The 23,693-nt window shown below is 34.8% G+C and overlaps 1 protein-coding gene across 1 annotated transcript in view; it reads left to right on the forward strand.

The window, feature by feature from the left end:
- CFAP47 (cilia and flagella associated protein 47) overlaps positions 1 to 23,693 on the forward strand; it is a 295,005-nt gene that overhangs the window by 80,518 nt on the left and 190,794 nt on the right. The window contains exons 34-38 of the mRNA XM_030477406.1: positions 8,418 to 8,515; positions 8,793 to 8,909; positions 17,894 to 18,028; positions 18,541 to 18,653; positions 23,448 to 23,598. Coding sequence (XP_030333266.1) covers positions 8,418 to 8,515; positions 8,793 to 8,909; positions 17,894 to 18,028; positions 18,541 to 18,653; positions 23,448 to 23,598 — 614 coding nt within the window. The remainder of the gene's footprint in view (positions 1 to 8,417; positions 8,516 to 8,792; positions 8,910 to 17,893; positions 18,029 to 18,540; positions 18,654 to 23,447; positions 23,599 to 23,693) is intronic.

The following is a 23,693-nucleotide window of genomic DNA, read 5'->3' on the forward strand; positions in this document are numbered from 1 at the left end:
TGAACTTTTCTGCTTAGAATTATTATGAATTGACAGTGATATTAAATTGATCTGTCCCTGATGTTTCAGGAGTTCTTAAAAGAATAATTATCAGTTTTGGTGAGCAAGTGTTGTAGCATCCTGCCTGAAGTAGGAACTGTAATTTGCCTGCAAGTCTCCAATAAAAGACTTCTTGTTTTCTATGTTAAGATAAATGTAACCTCACATGCTGTATGTGTTGAAGGTGGGTATATTATAATTCTGTTTATCCTAAATACATTTTAGGAAAAACATAATAACCTTTTTCAAAAAATACTCAAAGGCATATTTCCTCTCATCTTTATGATCTGTATTGTATATTCCAGTACCATAATTTTAAACCTTGTCCTACTTGTAATGTGAACACTTACAGAAAAGGTTATTGCTACATATTTGTTCTCTAAATGTTTGTGTTATTCAGTACCAGATGTAAGCTATTGAAAACCAGCTATAGACATTATTGTAGCTATAGATTAGTTCCACCTCCAGAGATTTTCAGATCCCAGAATAGGAAGTTGTTATACAATATTATAAACTATTATTACTGCAGTAATTTACATTAAAAAGGACATATTGTGATAGTTTAAAGGCCTGTCTAGCTCAGTATTCTACCTCCAATAGATGTATAAAGATGAGTAACAGTGCAAACATATGGCTATACTTTCTTTATACATAATCTGTGACTTCCTGATTTGAGATTCAAGACTACAGGAGATGGAGGTGGTACTTCTTTAAGATTGTAGAATAGAATTTTATTCTGTGAATTCATTTAATTGTATTTTGAACCTGTGCAAACTTCTTGCATTACACCCTTCTGAAGCATTAAGTAATTTTAAAATCTATATAGTAGGTAAAATATTTTGGTTTGAGCTTGCTGCTTAATACTGTCATTTGGTACTTCGTTTACTGACAAATTTGTGTATTTCACTGAGCTATTTAACAACGTCTGGTTCCCATTTTCAATGGCATGTCTACTTACATAGACTGCTGTCATATAACCATTCAATTGTTACTTTTAGTAACATAGTCTAATTTATGAATTTCTTTTAAAGTGCCATTTCATACTTTTGATCATTAAAGATCATTAGTTTCAAGATTTTTTGTGAATGCATTAGGTTTATTTGGAAAGTCTTATAGAATTTAGCCTAATTCTATGGTTTTTCCTCTCTCAGTAACTCAGAATTTGAAAAAAATGTGGCTGTATAAAAGAGAATTTATCATTTCTGAAGATAGCTATTGTGCCTCCTTAGACATGTATCAGTTGACTTTGCAACTGATAGCAAGATTTAACTTTTTTATTGCTTGTGAAAACAGTAGAACAGCTTCACAAGAAATACAGTACTTTCTTTAAAGATTTACTGCTGTTCTTTTTTTTTTTTCATAAAATAACTTAAATTTAGTAGATTAAATCAAATATGATCCTTTAAGCATCTTAACACTTGGTATAAAACCATTTTGTTCTTTCTGGATGGTCTTCTTATCCAGATAATACTAATACATCATACTTCCATCTTACAACATTTTTTTCCTTTTCTATTGGAATTTTACTTTAAAGATTAATGGTAATTTTTCATGGTAATTTTTTTTCCACAGCAAAAGTAAATATGGTGTGTGTGATGAAAGAGTTGTTTAAATGTAGTGTTTTTTTGGGGGGGCTAAACAGTGTTCTACTAGAAAGAATACATTTGTCTGTCTATATAGCATAAGACTGTATATAATTTCTTCCTGCTTTTCAGAAGAGGATCCAAACAGTTTTAAGGATTTCATTTTCACTGTTAGAAGTGGGATGTGTTAGCTATATTGGAACAGTTTTGACTGACTTCATAACCATTGGGAACAACAGCTGCAGAGATTGTTGAGAACTCTTGATCTAACTACTCATTGTCTGGGGTGTTTCTTTGAATGAAAACACTACCGTCTATCTTCAAAGAGATACTTTGTTACCAACTTACTTACTAAGTCAGTGAGATAAAACATACTGATGGATCAGTTAATAAAAGCAAAACTTGAAAAAAACCCACTTCAGTAAAGCACTGAACTAGGAAAGGGAGAAAGAGAACAGAAATAGTCTGTTTTATTCTCATGTACAAAGACAAAACTAATTGACTATATCTGAGGCATACTGGACAGGTATTTGCCTAGATTGTTGTAAAAAATCTCTGAAAAAAAGGATTCCATTGTCCACTTGAGGCAGTCCCTGCCAGTATTTTCCACACATTTCCATTTGAAAGAGTTTGTTATTGTCTAACATACATAACCCAAAATTTTATCTACTAGAGTTTAAGAAGTCCATCTGTTCTTTTCTAAATTGTGGTGTGCAATGGATTTTTGCTTCTCTAGTAACTTTATACATATTTACAAATTATTACATTCTGCTTCAGTTACTCCCTCTCACCCCTTTTGGGAAAACAGTTACATCCTTTCAGTCTTTCTGTGTACTTTCCATTTTTTTTTTTTTTTTTTTTCCTGGTAAACTCTCTTAGTTGATCTGTGTCTGTCTTGAAGTTTGGTGCTGATTACTGTTTTTCATACGAGGCGAGACTTTACTGGAACTGAATAGAAGTGAAAGGATCAGTCTACCTGCTTAAGATACTACTCTCCTATTTATGCATTCTAGCTGTCATTATACCCAGTTCCTTTTCTGCAGAATTTCCATCTATCCAGTTTCTCGTCTAGTACTTGTGGAATGAATTATTCTGCACACTGCACAGATCATTATTTGATTTCATACCATTTGTTTCAGATCATTACTCCAATTGCTCAAGAGCTTAAATTACAGTCTTTTCATAACTTGTAGCCCATTCTTCTTTCCAGAATCAATTCTTTCCAGAATCAACCTGCTTGATATTACCTCCAGATTGGACTAAGGTAGTTTTATGCTATTTTCCAAGTTCGACAAGAAAATATTGAAGAGAATACAATTGAGGATTTTGCAATTTGATTTGTGGACAGCTGATGGTTAGGCTTACTGTTTTTCAGTGAGCTTTGTGCTCCACCTAACCGTGCTTTTTCCTGACTAACCAGGAGAACAATTCAATATTGAACCTAATTTAAAATGAGAACCGAAGTAGTTAATCTTAAAAAGTTTAAAACAAAAATGTGAAAATGGTGATTTATTAAAAATACCAATATTGTGTGCTGAGAGTGATTTCTATTAATTAAAAAAAAAAGATGGAAAGATTATTGAATTTTATAGGTTCCAACTATGATCAGTAAAATGGTGTATTTATATTAGAAAGGCTAAATTTTTAGGAAGTAAAATAGCTTTTAAAAATTTATTTTGCTAAAGTAGTTGGTTTTGCAGTGACTACATTAAATATTTTGAAATAACTGCAAGCAATTCATCAAGGGATTGGTATGAAATTAATGTCTCCTACTGTAGAGATTTGTAAAATGGAAGTCTGAATTTATTAAAATTAATACCATCTAATTTAGAAATTGAGGCCTGTATTTACTGTGTTCTGTTCCTGACATAGGTAACAGGAAGATGTTATATATCTAGTCAGACTTCATGTTTGGTACCTCTCCCTCCAGAATTATTGGGGACCCTTAAAGTTTGAGTTTTCTGCTTGAAAAATAGTTGTTTTAGTTAAATAATATGAAAAAAAATCTGACACCGTGGATTTTTCTTTTTCTTTACAAACTTATAAATGAATGTTATAATTTTGATTTGAAAACTTACAGAAAATGAAATATTCGTTCTAATTATTTAAATACTGGGTTTTGATTTTTTTTAAATGAACATGCACTTAATATCTTTTTCACTGTTTAAGAACAGTATAATTGTTAATATATGACATATTTTATATAATGTTTAATTTTTCGTAAGATTTCCATCTATTTTCTTGTATCTTGAATAGGTTTTGGTGTGCATGTAGGGGAAGATGTTGGCCAAAGTTACACCTGGTTAGATCCAAGAGCTTACTGTTGTGAAAGCCATCTGGTTGAATGTAATTGGATGTATAAACAGAGACTGGTGGAAAGAGGCTGAATAGTCTGATGCAGATAGAGGTGTGGATAGCAGCAGCCATCAGCTTTTAAACTCATTGACTTGCTGATCTTTTACTTGAAATAATATTTCAAGGCACTTTACAGCATAAATAGGAAAAAATAAGGGATTTTGGACCAAACTTAAACACCACCACATTGAAGAAGTGGCAAACTAAAATAATTATTAATGCCACAGAGTTAAGCTCAGATGAATTTAAGTGCCATTGTTGGTAAGCTTGTACAGCATCTGCTCCTATTCTTTCTTACTAGAACTATATTAAAATGCTGAAGTATCTGCAAATAGTTGATGTGAAGTGATAGACATTTAAGTTTTTCAGATGCTGAGGATTCTGTATTCTATAAATGAACAAAAGTATCATAAAAGGCAGATTTTGCTTAGAACATAGTGCATGGGTTTGTTGCAATTTGATTTTTTTTTAATTAGTTATTAATATTCTAATTACTTTCACACTTAATTTTTGATGCATTCATTTTTCCACTGCAGCAGGGTTTATTGTAACAGTCAAAATACTTTCAAGCAGGTGCTAGAGATTATTTTGTGGGAGCAATGTTAAATCTCTAGTGCTTGGTAAGTTAGACTAAACATCATTATTCCTACATTATTGTACATGAGCATGAAATTAAGAAAAAGCCTGAACTGACTGCTACTAAAAGCAGTAGGTTCTAAGGTTGGTTTAGGTTTATAGTATTTTTCTTGATAGCACACAAAATCCTCCTGTGTGGCATCTGAGGTTCTTTATTTGGTGCTCATGCCACAGAGAAGCATCTTTCCTTACAGAGTATGCATTTTTTTCTGGATGTCTACTTTCTTTGTGTCATGTCATAATAAGTCCTGTATAGAATTGTCTTCTAAATAATTCTTTTTGACCTGTACTTCAAATGCAGCTTTGGATCACTAATGGGAGACTTGATTCCTCTGTATTTTTTCCCTCCTTTCAAAATCAGCAAAAGATAATTCTGAAGTTGTATCAAGTAATTCCTCACAAAGTACTTGGTAATAAAAAATACTTTTGGTTTTGATGTTTTCTGGAAAGGACAGCTTTTTTTTTTTTTTTTTTTTTTTTTTAAATAATTTTTAATTAAATTGTTTTGGGGAGTTTCTCTCCAAATAGCATAAATACATCAAACCATTATTATGTTGTAGTGATTCTGACTGGAAGATCATTGTACACAAAGGAGCTAAGTGATCCACATAACAGTTAACCGCAGTAGGTACAGGCCTGTGCTGCACTATGCGTACCCCTTGGCTACAGGACAAACTTAGCAAGCTAATTGTAACAGAGGGGCGTGTAGGCAGCTCCCACTTGGTACCAGTGGTTATGCCACCATTGCATCCTTGTCTTTAATTAAAACTGTGACATTAAGGATGTTCTTGCATGAACATCCTTTTTATCTGGTGGTAAAAATGATTAGCGGAATTGTTTTATTAAAAAAAAAAATTCTGTAAGAGCTAACCCTCCCACGGACTTCATCTGTACAGCGTACTGCTTTCTGACTGGAGGTCAGTTCCAGTGACTGAGAGGATACAAGGTTATTTATAACAACCTCTTTTTCCCCATGACATTAGGTCTAATAAGCGGCAGTGATACTTCAGGAAGTCTGAGTGTCTTTTTTACTGGGATCATAACGAACCAGCACCTCCAGCTGCAAAGCATATGCTTATCAAAATTTTACTTCTGGATATTCATGAGCAATCTTTGAAAATTCTGTAAGAATTTCATTCTTCTGTGACATATACAGTCACAGTTTGATAAGATTCTCTCATGTGCTAGCTAGCTTATTTTATGAAAGCAAATGCTTAAAAATTAGTCTTTCCTGGAATTAATTTTTAATTGAGATTACAATTTGATATATTTATATTAATATAGGATTTCATCTGAATGCAATTCCTATTTAATGATTTGCCCCATGGTTATTTTATTTCTTCTTTTTTGTTCTTGAATAGTTTATATCTTAAATTTAGTCTGAAGCATAATATTTACAGCACAATAGAACAATTACACAGAACAATTTTGTAAGCTTACAACTAATACGTTCGGTATAAGTGACGAGTTCCGCAACCAAATTTGTACCTATAGCTGGTAATAGATGCTTGCAAATCTGATTTAACTGTACATCTTGGGGGATCAGTTGATGTTACTTGAGCTGATGGTTGATAAATTATGACCTGGCATTAGCAGCAGCATTTCTAGCAATGGTTTCCCTGTCTTTAACTACAATATTGCAAACAAAGTTGATATCAAACAAAAGTGGGTAAAGGCAGTTAAGGAGGTATAAACTCAAGTAAAATAAGTGCTAGTAGAAAAACATTTTGAAGATTCAGTGTCGTCAACGCCACATGGAATGGTTGTCACTTTTTCAGTTTAAAATCAGGATCCTTTCCAACCCTAACTATTCTATGATTCTATGATTTATTTTTTTTTTCCCCAGTTTCAATGTTTTTTGGATTTCTGTCCTGGCTTTTGGACAATAACTTGCTTGGTTACATCAGCCTGGCTGATGTCTGAAGGTACTTAGGAGTGTATAAGGTTACCTTAAGAAATTTAAGAACTTTCAATATACAACAGCCTACTTAGTCAGTGTGGTTTTGATAGTTGTTTTTCATAGGCCATATAACATACCCCAAAATAATTTTAAGTTGAAAACCCTTAATAACACTGATTGAAGTGTTACATCTAAGGCATAGTGTCATCTAATTTGTACGAGCAAGATTTAGTATTCTTCAGTATCCAAATGCATAAAGAATTTATTCCTTTCTTGAACTTTCCTTTAGTTTATTGTATTCTTTCTATAAAGGTAGAGGCCTTTAAAACATACATGATTTGTCTTCCTGCTTTCATGTGTTGGGTCTTGCAGAATGAAGCTCTTAATAAAAACAGACTTGTAATAAAGATCTGAAATGTGTAACCTGATGAAACAGTTTATGCCTCCATTCTTTTGAATTATTTCTATATCAACTAATGGTGTTTCCAAATTCTTCTTTTGCTAATGAAGATAGTGGATGGTTCTGAACTTTGTCATATTGCTATTATAACAGTTCATATAACATTCATCAAAAAACCATTTTTTATCTTTTAATAGTAGCATTTTTGGAAGAAAGGAACATTGCTTTTTATAATTACATTAAGATGATTATGTATTTAAAGTATGTTGGAGATTTTTTATCATCTCAGATTCTGTAACATATGGGGGGGTTCAATTTAGGAAGCTAAATTGGCTTGGTAAACAATGCACTCTCTGGATGTATAGGGAAATACAAGGTATATAATTTGTACTATATGAGAAAACATGATCCCAGTCTATCTGAAAACCTTGTCAGTGGCTGAAGTCCAAAGGGTTCCCTAAATTTGGGAGCTTGGACTTGAGATAGATAGTAATGAAAACAAAGAAAATTGAGCAATAAGTATGTTTGCAATAGTAACTGGAAGAAAACTGCAAATAACACAAGCGAGAAGACATGACTCAGTACCTGAATAATTGTGACAAGATTGCTCTCCTTAAAAAAGGATCAGCTTCTATGTGCTCATGCTTGACAGAGTGTATATTATCTGGAGAGCAAAGTACTGGTAAATTGGTATAGATGGTGATTTAAAACATTGAGTTATTGGTATGTCGGTAACTTTTTTTAGAGAATACCTAAGGTTGAGATTTTTCAAATGACTGTAGTCTTTCTATATTTTAATATGATGTTTAAGAACAAAAGTCTGTTGTCTAAATGCTGTGTTAAATGTTTAAGATACAGAATGCTTTAAATAAGAAATACTAATAAATAAACTAGATTCACTTTCTTAATAATAAGTTTTATTTTAAATAAAAACAGTGAAATATAAAAAATAATCATCTAACCTTCTGAGGCATAGGCTTTTGCAACACAATCATAGAAGTAGTGATCTATGCTGCAGGAACTGAGCTGTTAGCTTTCATTTGTATTGCACTCGTGCCAAATAACTTAATATGACCTTAAAGAAAATCAAGAACCTTTTCCTTCTTATGTGCTTAAATGTTGCAGCTTTAAAGGATTCATGCGTATTTTCATGAGTTTCAGTAACCCTTCGAATGCTATACCTATAAAAATAATTTACATGTTTAGGTTCCTAATCTGTCAAGTTTAGTTTACCTGCCTTCTCTTCCCTTGTGATAAATACTCTTAAATGCTGTATCAGACTATACGATTAATAGTTACAATATTCTAGGTGAGATTTTTCATGTTTTCAACAATGGCTCCAGAAGAGAATTATGCCTGGGAAATTCTACATGTGAATGGATGTTTCCTTTTTCTATTCTTTCCTCTACTCAGTCATTTCAAATTCTCATAATATCTATTTAGTATAAAAACAGGCATCCCAGGGGAGAAAAGTCTAATTCACCTTGTTCTGTTTTAAAATCAGGTGAAGTACCACCAATGAGATGGATAGTAAATTTTGACCGAGATCTTCTAGATGGTCTGGTATTGGCAGCACAGCTGGCAGCTTATTGTCCGTATTTGGTAAGGACTTTTCTTAATATTGTGCAAGTTTTATACAATTTATAAATGTAAGTGGGTTTATTCAGGCCCTATTTTCTTTTGGAACTGTTAGCATATGTGGTTTTTGAAAAGAAAAAAACATCACTCACTTTTAGCAAGTCTAGTGGTTATTTCAGTATTAATTTTTTAAATTTTAGTTCAAAATTTAGATTTTATGGATTGTTGAAAGAGTGAAAATACAAACATAGTAACTTTGCTTAGTGGGAGATCAACAGTTTGATTTCTCTGTCCTCTCTAGATTGCTACTCACTTTGTAAGGATGTATACTAAGCCAAGAACTCCCGAACAGTTTCTGCACAACTGTTTGATACTTGTGGATGCTATGCAGGCTATCAGTCTGGCTATAGACACAAAGGTAAATGATTTTGTACTAACAGTTCTTATATACCTTTTTATTTTCCTCCACTTTTATGATAGTAATTTTGTACATGAAATTAAGGTGAGATTTTAGTGAAGCAGTTTTGTTTCATGATGTGCTACTGTATGACGGAAATGAAAATACTGCTTCATATAAATACACTTAATTGCAAGTAATTTCCATAAGTCCTTGCTTTGTACAATCACATATATACAACTAGCTGAACATTATGATTAATTCAGTTCAGATTCTAGCATCATAAATCACACAATGAAAAGCTGAGTGGAATTTATTATTAATGTTCCAGGGCAATTTAGACAAAATATATTTAAGAACAAACATCATGCACTTAAACTTGAAAAAAGAGTGGTAAAAAAATCCATGAATGTCTGGTGACACTTATGTGCATCTACCTAATGATGAAGGTCCACGAGGGTTCTGTCCCAGGTTTGATGCACACAGAAGTCTGTAGTGCTGGGCTGCTGGTGAGATTAATGCTGTAAGCCATCAGCTTCTGACATCCTATTTTGGGAATGATATGATGATGCTGATATTAGTTTCTTGTTCAATCTAGGACTCATTTGGGATCATTTTTATATGTTTAATAACATGCTTTACATCTCTGTCTTTTTTCATTAGCCTAGAGCTCCAACTTTTCTATATATGGTGCCTTTTACATATGTTAGATATTATTTCTTTGTTCTTTTTGTTGCTCCTAAACCCACTTTTCTCCTGCTCCCAGACTGCCCTTCTTTAACTGACCATTTGTGAGTTATTTATGGCTGTGGGTTCTGCTATTACCATACAAAGATAAAAGTAAAACAAATTAGTCATAGGGGCCTGATCAGTTAAAAAAGTTGCTGCCACAGCTAAAGCACGTAAAGCAAAGCTCTACAAGCTAGTCAACAAGCCTTCAGATAGAGAAAGCTTGTCAAACTCCAGTGCTGAGACCCTGTAAGTTCACTACAATGGTTGTGGCCAGATAATAGCAATCGTAGGGCTCTATTACAAAGTTACATGCTCACAGGGATTCATGCTTTCATCTTCTGTGTACTGGTTGCATGTGTCAGTTAGCGGGCTATTACCTGTTCAAAATAGATTCCCTTTTATTTTTCTTTTCTGCTTCGATTGCTCTGTCATTAAAAATCCTGTCCTTACCAAAACTAGTAAAAACTCTTTAAGATCACATTGTTCCCTGAAGAATTTGAAGACTGATGCAGCTTCCATCACGAGCGAAATGAATGTCAAGGACTGTGGTAGGCTAGGGTTGGTGTAGGGTACATAGACTGGCCAGAAGACCAGAAGAGGATACAGTAGAATAAACATAGTATTTGTTGGTATGTGGGGAAACTTTCCAAAGGAATTAATAGTATTAGGAATCAGAGGTAGAGGTGTGGTATGAATAAAATAGTATGAAAGGAAGCTCAGCTACAACTATGGTTTTTTTCTCCATTTCCATTTGATTGTGTTATGATTACAGGGAAAATTAACCTTTCTATTTTCAGTTCTATTGGTTACTGTCTTGCTACCACATCCTGATACAGATATGCAGTTATAAATGGCTTTACTATGACAGGCTAAACCAAAAAAATCCACTGTTTTATATACTTGTGACTGACAGGAAGCATAAAAAGATAATCTAGGTATAACTCTCAGAATGAAGGCATATTTTGTGTCAGCGGCTGGATGCCAGATAGGCAAAAGTAGTTTACTACATTAAAGGTGGAAGCAGAACTCCAGGACGTTCTCTTTAATACACTTAGTGTGTTTTAAGACTACAGCACCTAAAATGCTACAGTGTTATTAGTTCAGCATATTTTTGAGGTATTGGTGTTTTTATAGATGGGAAAGTATGTATCCTTATGGAACAGCAATTTAAACAAATCTATATAATCAGTTAACACCAAAGAAAGGAACAGATCTTGGATCTATGAGGTCTGTACTTTAATTTTAGCTAAGTCATGTTCTACAACAAAATACCGTGGAAAGTCAAAAGCAAAAAAAAAAAAGAGAAGATAGAGGGTACTTTTTACCTAGATTTATTGTAATTCATATATGCTTTTCAAAGACTACTGTAGAAATTTCCTAAGCTTCTTCAGCAATAAACCCAACAAAATACATGAATCCTGTTGCTAATTTGGGATTTTTCTGATAGTCTTGTCTCTTAAGTTTAGCAAGCTAAAATATTCCAACAGTATTGGCAAAATTCTTGATTATCAGGCAGTCACTGCTTCTGAACTTTTAAGACGGCTTTGCAGTAATTAATGCAAGGATGGTGGTGACAGCACAGGCTGAGACACACACTAGGTCTGGAATAGGTGGCACTTTCAATCCCTTAAAAAATCTAAACTTCTACAATAATAAAGAAGTTTAACTGTTTGGAAGACTTCAGCTGCAAGTTTAAATGTGATACCTCTAACAGAGTTCAAGACTTTTAAATTCTTTCAAGGATTAAGGTACAGGCTTAAGATGGAGTACTTTAGGCAAGAAATTATTTGTTTCCACTTTATAATCATGATTGACAGTTCAACTCTGGAGTGTTAATGGTGTCTTTCAATGTATTTTTAGTTTGTGTTTGATATTTTTAAGTTTTAAAATGCTTTGATTTGAAGATCTGATTCAAAGCCCCCCAAAAATACCACAAGATAAGATGGTGGATAACAGTGATATGGAGGGAATGTATGTGACAAGGATAGATTGGGAGAGAAATTGGCAGTAACACCAGGCTGAGTGGTGTGGTTTATACTCTAGAAGGAAGTGATGCCATCCAGAGGGACCTGAACAAGCTTGAGAGGTGCTTCAATGCAAACCTCGTGAAGTTCAAACAAGGCCAAGTGCAGGGTCCTGCACCTGGGTCGGGGCAATCCCAAACATGGATTGAAAGAATCCTCCTTCCCTGTGGAGAAGGAATTGCAGGTACTGATAGATAGATGAAAAACTGAACATGAGCTGGAAGTGTGGGCTCACAGCCCAGAAAATCAGCTGTATGCTGGGCTGCATCAAAAGCAGCATGACCATCAGGTTGAGGAAGGGGATTCTCCCCCTCTACTCTGATCTTTTGAGACCCCACCTGGAGTACTGAGTCCAGCCATAGGGCCCCCAATGCGAGAAGGATGTGGACCTGCTCGAGTGAGTCCAGAGGAGGCTACAAAGAGAATCAGGGGGCTGGAGCACCTCTGCTTTGAGGACAGGCTAAGAGTTGAGGTTGTTCAGCCTGAAGAAAAGAAGGCTCCAGGGAGATGTTATAGCAGCCTTTCAGTACTTAAAGGGACCCACAGGAAAAATGGGCTCTTTATCACAGAGTGTAGTGATAGGGCAAAGCTTAAGAGTTTTAAACTGAAAGAGGGTAGATTTATATGAGATATTTGTAAGAAATTCTTCACTATGAGGATGGTGAGACACTGGCACAGGTTGCCCAGAGAAGTCATGGCTGCCCCATCCCTGGCAGTGTTCAAGGCCACGTTGGATGGGGCTTTGAGCAACCTGGTCTAGTGAGAGGTGCCCCTGCCCATGGCAGGGGGGTTGGAACTAGATGATCTTTAAGGTCCCTTCCAACCCAAGCCATTCTGTGACTTTATTTTGTGATTGTATTTTCACTGGCATGAGATCTATGGAAACATGAATTGCAACAGGCAAGCGATCTGTTTAGGTATTTCTAGTTTTGGATTCATCTAGATTATACTCTTAGGCACTCCATAAACCTGTTATGGAAATAAAAGGAAAGGTATGTTTCAAAATCAGTGGTTCTTTTTATTTGCATCAGAGCAGCTGAAAATTACTTGGACCAGATAAGGGTCTCACCTGGGGTATAACTAAAGAGAAACTGGATATGCATGGCATAGACAAAGTCTTTTAAAAAGGATATTAATACGTGTATTCATTACAAATATATTAGAATATAGATTTTTAAGCTTTATTTAGACACCAAAATGACTACTTGATCTTTTATCCAGACTTGCTGACTGTTTTATCCTCACATTGACTTCCAGCTTACCAAAAACTTGGCTACTGTGCTTGTATAAGCAAAGCCTACATAAACTTAGGAACCATCTTTTGTTCACCCACAACATTGTTTCCAATATGTTTACATTTTAAGTTCAATGTTTAAGCCTGACCAATCTGGAAATAACTAATGAAGATTAGATGTATGGTTTTCTGCTTCTGAAATTTAATATAGTATTTTTATTACCTTCTGCTTGTTTACTACTTTTGCCATAATTTTCAATAGTCATTTGCAATTGTTGGTTTAAATTAGTTACCTAGGTAACATTTCATGGCCACCGATTCCAAGCATTTTCTATTTTCCAATTATTTGTGGCCTGCTAGTAGCTGTTCTTTGGCCTAGGTTGTCTATTTTCATCATTGATTTGCAGTGGGGAAAGCTTTCTTGCATGATTTTTGCATCTGTTGATTAGTTTTCTTTGTTAGATTATTCAACTAATAATCACATGTTCAGAAAAACGGAGTGTTGTTGCCACAAAAAATGGCTCAGTGATCTATTCCTTCCTGATATCTTTTAATAAAGTTTTTCTCTCTTCTGTCTGTCAGAACTTTGGCTTATAGTTACTGTGATTATTTCAGATTTAAATCACCCTTTTTTTTTTTTTCCAGCTAGATAGATTAATATTTGTTTATAGTATATTCTATTCTAATATCAATCCACTACGCTGCTATGCTAATAAAACAACTGCCAGCATTATCGAAATATCATGGAATGACTTAGAGGCAGCTAATGCCATTAATTTTTTGCACTAAGTTATAAACCTATTTTCATAAAATCAGGAACCATTACTTGTAAGCAGTTACAAACTGTTTTCTGAGCAGTAGTACCAGCAATGCTAAAGACCAGACTTTAATAATATACCAGTGATTGAAAACATGGAGAGTTGGTTATCGAATTAACATCACAGAGCTGATGGTTTTAGAAAAGTCAAATAACTTTGTTTTTGCAATAGAACTAATTTACCAGCCCTTGAATTTCTTGTCCATTTTTTATATAGTCCTAACTTGAAATGTTTAAAATTTGAAGTATAATAATTTACCTACGTTCTCGGCTTCAGCATTTTCTTTAACTAGGCAACATTAAAGCACAAATAAAAAGCTAACAAGCAAGCACCCAACTCTTCAAGAAATGTGAGAGGCCTTTTCATATTTTGAGAAATTTGGTTGTGGAAGAAGGTGGCTCCACTAGATTTTCAAATTTTTTGCTCTTCATACACTTTTTCCTCCCAAAATTATGTCAGAATGCAGCTTTTGCTATTGAAGAAAACCTTTGTCAGTTGCCAATCCGTCAGTCATCAAGAAGAAGCTGTTTGAGGGTGGAGTTGTTTGTACTTGTGGTCGGTGATACATCATTTTTCTTTCTTAGAGTCTTAGGACTTAAATCTCAGATGCTTTTTGTGTTCCTATGTTTCAGGCAATAGATTTCAGCTCAAACTGCATTTTAATAACCTTAAAAGAGGAAGACAGTGCAACAAGCAATTTCTAATTAAAACAAGTTCGTACACTGTTAATGATAGTCTTATTTCTGTATATAAAGAATGAAATAGGGAAGAATTTAAAATTATGACAGAGAGGCGTTCAACAATAATAAATAAATCCTTAAGCCACTAATTTCCAGAAGCTGACAAATTATGTCAATATAAAGACCACTTTATATTTGCCCAATTTCCTTTATACTTTACTCAAGCAACTGCTCTGTTGGCAAAGGCAGAATGGTGGGATACCAAGTCTCTCATATTCCATGGAGATCCACAGCGTTTAGATCTTGTGGATCCTTGTTCAATATCGTTACAGCTGCTTTTGTATTCTAACAAGGGACATTCATGAAACTGTTTTTAGCTATACCTGCAGAAGGAACTAACTAGAGGAACAAGGGCCTTTCTGCAAAATCTGGAGATAGACTGCCTGTTGGGTTCTGTTCTTTGGAAGGTATATTTACTTTTTCACAGTGTTGTATTGCATCTTGAGCTTTTACTAATTAGGAAGTTGAATTGGCTGGTTTGTAGAAGCACTGTAATATATGGTCTAGTATAAATCTTTAACTTGGAAATAAAAATTAAGTCAGATAGTTAAGATGATAGGTATGTCTATACATCTCTTTTGCTGCACTAAAGACAGTCCAGAAGACGCCAAAAAGTTTTCTCCCTTTTTCAGCCCATGTGGCTAAGAAATGTGATGTCTTTAACCAAGCTCTTATTAAGATTTGGGTCACAGAGTAACTGCAGTTATCCAAAAGTTTCTGATAATGAGAATGAAATTTTCACTTTTATTTCAAGGTTCCTAGCGAGAATCCACATGGGACTAGTTCTTCCCATGGAGTTGCTTTATTGAGCTGACTGTTTTAGCCTTATGATCTCCCACTGATTTTGTTTGTTTTTATTGCTAGGATTTTCTGTTCTTCGAAATGGCAAAAAATACCTTAACTAGAAAAGATAACCAGGGCTTTCACTGGAGTATCACATTCTCTCTCCATGCTACCACAGCTGGAGTCATCCAGCAAATTTCAGTTAAAATTGCTCTATTCTCCTGAGGGATCTCACAGAATCACTGTACATTCTTCTACTGCGAGTTTTTGCTTCATATCTAATAAGTTCCAGGCTCGCTGGTTTCTTGGGTAATGTTACAAGGCCTTCTCTATAAAGGCCTGCTTGAGGGAAGTATGTGCATGCTGAAAAGCGGGGAAATTGTATACTGGATTTACCGATAGCTTGCTAGCCTTGAATCAGCAAATATGTTCGTGCCTACAATGCACGCAAGAGATTTTTGTACACATGAAAGCTATATTTATGCAGCAGTCATTGATGTGGCTGTTGCTCATCTGAAGAGATCTGTGTGCTGTTACCAACTTACATGTGGTTTTCCGATGTGCAGTGTGGGCTAACGTGAGTAGAGGATGTTTTACTTGCACTAGTTTTTGGAGGATGGATGAGGGTGAACATTGAGAGCACACTCTTAATTCCATGCAACTCTTGATTTCCCTTTTTGCCTACAAGCTACAGGTGTTTTTCTAGATCTTTTTCCATTGATATACCTGCCATCTACATGCTTATGAGACAGATTCAGGCCCCTATAGTATACTTGTTTCTAAATTCAACTGATGGTGTAAGTAAAACCTGGTGCAAATAAAGCTGATGTTCTAAATAAAACCAGTTATGTATTGTTCCACGTTCCTCTTCCAGATAAACAAAAACGTATGCCATTTAAGATAGTTTTGTTTTATTTTGCCTTTTTCCTTGTTTGTTAGGACAGTGAAAAAATAATGTAGTCTTCCTAAGTATGCTTGTATCACAAAAGAACGTGATATCATTTGAGACTTGTTTGTTCATGTTCTTAGAAATAGATATGAAACTTTCAATAGTTGCTGACTAGAGAAAGCTTTTTCCTTATTGCTAATGTATTTGTATATGAAGTATCTCATAGAGGTTGTTGAGTTCCTAGTGAATTAAAAAAACAAGTAGTACAGCTACTTTTCATAAGATAAAGTCTTGGGATTTGAAAGTGTCTTGTACCTGTTTTCTTGCTCTTTTATACGACCCTACAGATCTGAATTTATATATATATATACAATGCTTCTAAGTAATGTACAGGTCAATATTAAAATAAATAAAAATGTGCTCGATCTGTTCTTTGAGTGGTTTGTAGTTGCAAATTCATTATATGATGAAACCATGCAGAAGGAAGCTTTGTTCTAGAGTGGTGGGGTAAGGTTGCCTGTAGTTATGTGCAACTCATCCAAGCTGCTTAGAGAGGGTGACAACAACAATCAGCAACAGCCCAATACATCAGGGTTTTTTGCTTGAGAACTGGGCAAAGATTTTCCTGTAATGTGAGAGGATTTAAAATGGTAGTCACTTTCTAGGCATTAGGCAAAAGAGGGTCTTTTTCAAAATACTGCTGTAGTGAATGACTCAGTTATGTAAGGGATCCAAATAAAATGTCTTCAATGAAAAAAGCACCTTTTAATGGGATGACATATGGCAGTTTAATGAAGTGGTTTGCTGCTTAAATCTACTCCTGAGTGTGTGTATTTTTCAGTACATTCTTCCTATTTACTTCAGGAGAGAAATTAACTGCAGTTGTAAAAGTTGATTTAGTATATTATAGACAACTTCATTATAATCACTCTATATTAAATATTATAAAGTTATTAATAAGTTTTAAAAGACTTACTTTAATTTCTTTGATTTAGGAAGTACAGAATCTCGTTTGTTTAAAACTGTAGCCAGATCTTTCTTGCTTGTATTTTTGGAAAGTCACTTATATCATTGAGTCCCTTTACTATTTTATTAGCTTTCTGAAAAGTTCATGTATTTGATGGAGTCTACCTCTCTCTTCAATGACTTACCAGAATTGCTGAGTACTAAAGCTTTGACAAGTTTCACAGTTGCCATTTAAATTCATTTCTATAAATCAAATATTTAAGATGCAGTAATACTTGCTGCCTTTTGTAAAGCAATTTGGCATCTCAATAAAAATAACCATATAGTTGTAAGTTGGATGGTGACAATGTCTTCATAAACAGTTGCAAAAATGTATGTAGAAGTACTTGGGATGGCATTTTACAAAGTAAACCAAAAGATTTTAAAAGTGTGGGTTTTTTTTTTTCTCTTTAAGATAATAAAGACATATGTTTTTCCAGTCAGTGAATTTTACTTGCTTTTTCATTAATGCTTCATTTTCATAAAAGGAACATCTGTTTCTGCTGAACTTTGGGGAAAAAAAGGTGGTTTTAATTTTTATCCTAGGTTTATTACCAGAGCATGTCAGTGGTCTTCAAGAATTAGCTTTTTTGTGCACTATCAAGATTCATATTCATCTTAGCTATGGGCCTAATCCAATTATTAAAAGTTAGGTTGAAAATATTTGTGTAATAAGAACTACCATAACCTTTTTGTTTTTCATCTTCGTATCTCTATACTATACAGGTAAAATTTTAACAGCATATCTAGTTATTTTTTCTTTTTTCTTTCCAATATTAGGCCAGTGACATCTATGATCCAAACCCAGTCATGATGCTTATTCTGTGTGTCTACCTATATGAAAGTCTCCCTCACTACTTACCCAAGAACACTATAGAATTTACAGGTGCTCTCCATGCAACTGTTGTTAAACAGGTACTAATACCATTGAAATTAGATTTGCAGCAGTACAAGGCCAAAACACTGTATTTATATATGTGTTTATATTATGTGTATACTACAACAATGAATCAATGGATTTCATGTCATTTGGCTACTAAATGTGGAAGATAGAAGTATGCATCTTCTTTTTTAAGCTCTTCAGGCTTGAGATCCTGAATTCTGTTGCTGGTTTTTACCTGTGCTTGTAAACACAGAAAAAATCTACAAATCTAACAAATCTGAGATAAAAGACAGAGATGAATAAGAGATTAACAGGCATAGGAGAATAGTGTATACTGCAAAAAGAGTACCCAGAAAAACTGAGGTTGGATACTCTGTGTGGAAATCTATGCTCCTTAAGAAGAAGAATTATCTACCTAAATATTTGAAGTACTTTCTTATTTTGTGATATCCTTAGTCTATATTTTGGAATTTAGCTGCAGAACACACCTTTTATACTTGAAAAATTGAGTGAAAATAGCCTGATGTTGTTGTTGTTGTGATAGGTGCGTCTGAAAAACCCTAGCCGTAAAACTTTGATGTACAATGCTATTCTTGTTGGACGAGATGCTGATGATTTCTCATTACCTAAAGGAAACACTGTCACCATTGCCCCTAAGTAAGTAATGGGTTTTTTTGTGTCATTAACGAGTCTAGCACTGTGGAAATATAAACCTACTAATTTAATAGTGGTGGAACACTAGAAATGTGTTCAACTACAAATGGCAAAATTAGTCAATATAAAGATCAGGCTTTTTCTCCTAAACCTAGAACAAGTCCAGAGTATTTTTTCAGTGGGACACTTGCAGTTTAGCTCAATAGATGATAGCTTTAAGAACAAAATACAAACTTTCAGATCATTAGAGGAGTAATCTGTGTCCAATACATATTTTTATTGCAATGTGTATTGAAAGCTTTAAATTTCAGTTTGGATCTGCTATTCTTTTATTGCTCAACTAAAGTTGAGATATCTTCTCTGAACTTGATTCACAGTTTTTACATTAACGCATCGTGGATGAGTGAGCAGGTAAAACTTCTTTCTTCTAAGATTTCAGTTTTTGTTTCTTAATGGCTAGGAATTTAAGAGCCCATGACACAGGTTTGATAATCTTGTTAGACTGCTTCTTTTTGCCCCCATCCTTTCTCCCCACCAAGATGGAAACTCTTGCTTTTCTGAAAGCCATCTAAGGATTTTGGAGAGATTTAGTTTTGGCAAAACACTAGGTTGTTAATATTTTTGCTATCAGAAATACTCATGGTATATTGCCATCTTTTTCTTTTTGTTCACTAAGTATGTTTTTCTTTTTTTGTGCTCTATGGCTTTATGACTACATACAGGAAGTTCATTAATCCCTGTTTAACCAGAGAGGACAAGAGCAGCAATTACTCTGGCTGTCAGTTAAGAGTTTCTAAGTTTAGGCTGCAAGTCTATTTGCAGATAAAATGGATTAGAGATTGTCTAGAAAAGGAAACCAAAGGTCAACATTTGTACGAAAATAAACTGTGAAGAAGAAAAATTTCAAATATATATTGTCAAATTCCAGAATACTCAGCATAAATACAGTGCACTTTAAGGATGATCAATATTTCAGTATCAAATGACATGCCTATTGTAAATATATGCAAAAGGGACAACAAGTAATGTTATATTTTCATTTAATTGTGAGGCCGATTTGATTTCCATTTTTGCTGCAATTACTTCAAATAAAAATTAACATACAAATGTAGTCCTTGTGAATATCATGTTTCTCTGAAAGGTTGAAAACAACCATTGTTGTTTTTCACTTCCCCTTTAAAAACACCCTGCAAAACCAAGACACAAGTAAATGTGAAAAACCTTGTCACTGACCTGCTTGGCATTACACATAGCAACAAACATTTGAAAAAGTGCATAAAAATAAAAGCTCATGGAAATGCCAGTCATCCACTGGTGACTTCTGCAGAGTTTACCATAGTCATAGATATCAACTAGGTTGGAAAAGACCTTTAAGATCACCAAGTAACCTGACTTATAGTCTTGGTCACTAAATGAAAAATAGGTTCTTTGGACTTTATAGCTTTCTTAATATTCTGATGGATGTGTTTGAGAACTCCAACATGGGAGTGGGAGTCTTGTAGGTGTTTTATATTAGTTCATAATCTCACAGGTGGGTTTGGAAGTGATAGTGACTTGAATAATAAACTAGCACTTGAGTAATAAACTAAAATCCATTAGTTTAACTGATTATGTGTAGGCTTATTGCTATTGGTACAAAATGGTAGAGGATTTGTAGGAGAGAATGTTCTGCTTGCTTGGAAAAGAATGCCTTCAGAGAAACTCAGAGATAGGCTTGTAACAGACTTCTAGAATATTTGTGGTCTAAATAAAAAGTGAGGGAGAATTTTCTGTATATTCAGTAAGACATTTGATGTGAATGTATTAGTGAAGCTTAATGGAGTTGGTTTTTGTTTTTTTTTAATCGGAATGACTATAACCTCTTTAGGAATAAGAGATATTAACATAGCTAAAAAGAAGCACTTCACATTAAAGTTCTTTGTTCTACTTTTAGAAGTAAATAACCCATAAATATAGAACTGAAGGCAGATGAATCAATGTGTTAGAAATCACTAAAACTTAGGACAGCCTACTTGCTATACCAGAGAATATTTCTACATTGGAAACTGGAGGTATATTTTAAAGACTTTTTGAGTATCTGTAATAGTTCAGAAAACGTAAGGTCAGATAACTCCACATTCTTGTTCCCCTGAATTGAAACTGTTCCTTATGAATTTATGAATATTATGTTTAAATACAGATATGCCTTCACCACTAGTTCGTCCTTCACTGAAAGCTAGCTTGACCCTACCCAGCTTTTTTATCTCTGAAACAACAGGTCCTTTAGATAAACTAATAAAGAAAAAGCAGTTAAAAATAGCAGCTATTGCCTTGTAAAGGCCTGCTGTAGAGCTCCAGTCAATTTGTAAAGCTTGCTTTACCAAAGTTTCAGGGTAAAAGTCAAGAGAAATATTAGCAGTTCAGAGAACATTCACTCATGAGAGTTCAGGCAATTACAGCTGAAAAGAAGAACCATAGTCTTGATAGAGAGACTAAAGAAACTGAAACTTGTCAGTCTTCTGATTGGAGAGCTGGAAGACTTTTAGAAAGACATTATGCATAGAGATGTGCCTGTAATTATCTGCCAAATTCCTATATTTAGAAGTAACTATAATTGGATTTAAGATGACTGTGGGTCATTATAATCACTAATGAGGAATAAGTGTGACTGACTAATCCAGTTGGACCTGCTGTGTGAACACATTTGGCGCAGAGGATTAGGTAGATGAAGGCCCTTTCTGAAAAAACTGCATTTACTTTCTAGGAGACATGAATTGCAGGAAACTGGTAAGCCAAACAGAGCAGGGAAAAAATTGAGCAGAAAGGCAAAGGGTAATGAAGAAGGCTTACTTAAATATATTAGGAAGCAGCGATGCAGTATTAAATAAAGACTTTAAAGTAATAGTAACAAAGTGATAGAAATATGTAGTGTATGTCTGTCTGTATTTTCAAAGCAGCATGACAGTGCATACTGTGGTCCACTACTAGCTGGAGAAACTCATAAATGGCTGTGGTGGGTTAAACTTGGCTGGCTACCAGCCGCTCACCCAGACACTCTCTCACTCCGTCTCCTCAACAGAATGGGAGAGAAAAAATTGCTAAAAAGGTTTGTGGGTTGAGACAGATGGGGAGACTGCTTACCAGTGCCCATCACAGGAAAACCAGGCTCGACTTAGGTGAAATTGTTTTAGTTAATTTTCAATTAAAATAGACTTTTGCAGTGGGAAACAAAGACAAAAATTAAAACATCACCTCAACTCTTCCTCACCCTTTTCTCCCAGACTGAACTTCACTCCTTCATTCTTGAGTCTTCTATCTTCTTCTCCTTGCCACCCTGAAGGGCACAGGGTATAATGAGGAGCAGATGGCTTCAGCCACTTTGTAACACTTCCTCTCTGCTACTCCTTCCTCCTCATGCTTTTCTCCTGCTCTGTGAGTCCTTCCATGGCTGTAGTCCTTCAGGAAAAATTTGCTTTAGCATGGGCTGTCCATGGATCACAGTTCCTTCAGGAAATACTTAAGTGCTCTGGCATGGGGCCCTCCATGGATTGCAGTGTCGGTATCTGCTGCAGCATGGTCCTCTCCACATGCTGCAGGGAAATATCTGCTCTGGCAGCTGGAGCACTCTCCCTCTCCTTCTCTGATCTTGATGTTCCCACTGCTGTTTCTTACTCTTCCTCACTCCTCTGCTTTTCTGATGTTTTTGCTCTTTCTTAAATACTCTTTCACAGGGGTGCCACCAGCTTGGGTGCATTTTCCAGGATGTTTTGAATGGCAGGGTGACTTAGCAGCCTCAGACTCTGGGGGGCTTAGCAACTCTTTACTGTCAACAATGGTAATGTGAGGACTCTGCAGCAGGAACATGAAAGCTGTAAGAGCCACATTTTCAGAACTTCCAGGATTTCATCACTGATTCTCAGAACTGACATCCTGAGAGTTTTGGCCTTAGAAAGAACTCTGCCCAGTATCATACTCCTTTATCCTACATGTTAAGCCTAGAGATCATACTGGATTAATTCAGTTTGGTGAGCTTTTTTGAGGTCTGCTATACACTTTTTTGAGGTCTTTTCCCTGAATTTCGCCTTTTTTTTTTTTTTTTTTTTTTAAGATATTGGTGTTCTGTTTATTGACATCCAGTTCTCAGGTCCCAAGGTAGTTTTAAGTAAGAATGCTATATATACATTTTTTTCCCTCCCGGTCCATCATACAGGGGAAGTTTAGGTTAGATATAAGGAAGTTCTTTGCTGTGAGGGTGGTGATGCACTGGAACAGGTTGCCCAAAGAATTGGTAAATGCTCCATCCCTGGTAATGTTCAAGGGCAGGTTGGACAGAGCCTTGGGCAACATGGTCTAGTGGACGCATCCCTGCCCATGGCAGGGGGCTTGGAACTAGATGATCTTAAGGTCATTTCCAACCCTAACCATTCTATGATTCTATAACAGGATATCTGGCTGTTTAACTCACAAAAACCTATTCAAGCAGGAGGATAAAGTAAATCAGTTGTTAACTTAGGGTAGTACTATAAGGAAAGAGAGCTTCCTTATGTGTGGGAAGAAAAATTAAGCTACATGCTGAAGTCATAAAAAGCAATAAGGATTCAAAATTGTTCTTTTTCTATCTATATAGTTTTTTTACTAGAATGTTTTCAGGTCCTTTTAGGTAGAAGATTGTTTCCAGAAGAAACAAATTACTTTCTTTTCTAGCATCTTTCTCTTATAAATAGTCGAAAATGTGCTTCTGAATTGACACTTCTGAGTAATTTCTGAATCACAATTTTGTGCCTATTTAAATTATTATTATTGTTATTATTTTGCTAGGAGGCAAACAACTATAAATGTAGAATTCACTAGTCGTTTTCTGCACCCTGCTGAAGCAATGTTGCTACTCGTCTCAAAGAATGTGGGTGGAACAGATGGTGCCACACTGACATTCTCTCTGAAATCTGAAGTCAACTATATTGAGCCTGCTGTAAGTTTATGTGTGTATGATTAATATTGCACAAAAATATTGTTCTTCTGTACCTTATATCAAACAAAAGTGAATTGAGGTAAGACCTATGAATT

The sequence above is a fragment of the Strigops habroptila genome, chromosome 2, assembly GCF_004027225.2.
Source record: "Strigops habroptila isolate Jane chromosome 2, bStrHab1.2.pri, whole genome shotgun sequence".
Lineage (NCBI taxonomy): Eukaryota > Metazoa > Chordata > Aves > Psittaciformes > Psittacidae > Strigops > Strigops habroptila.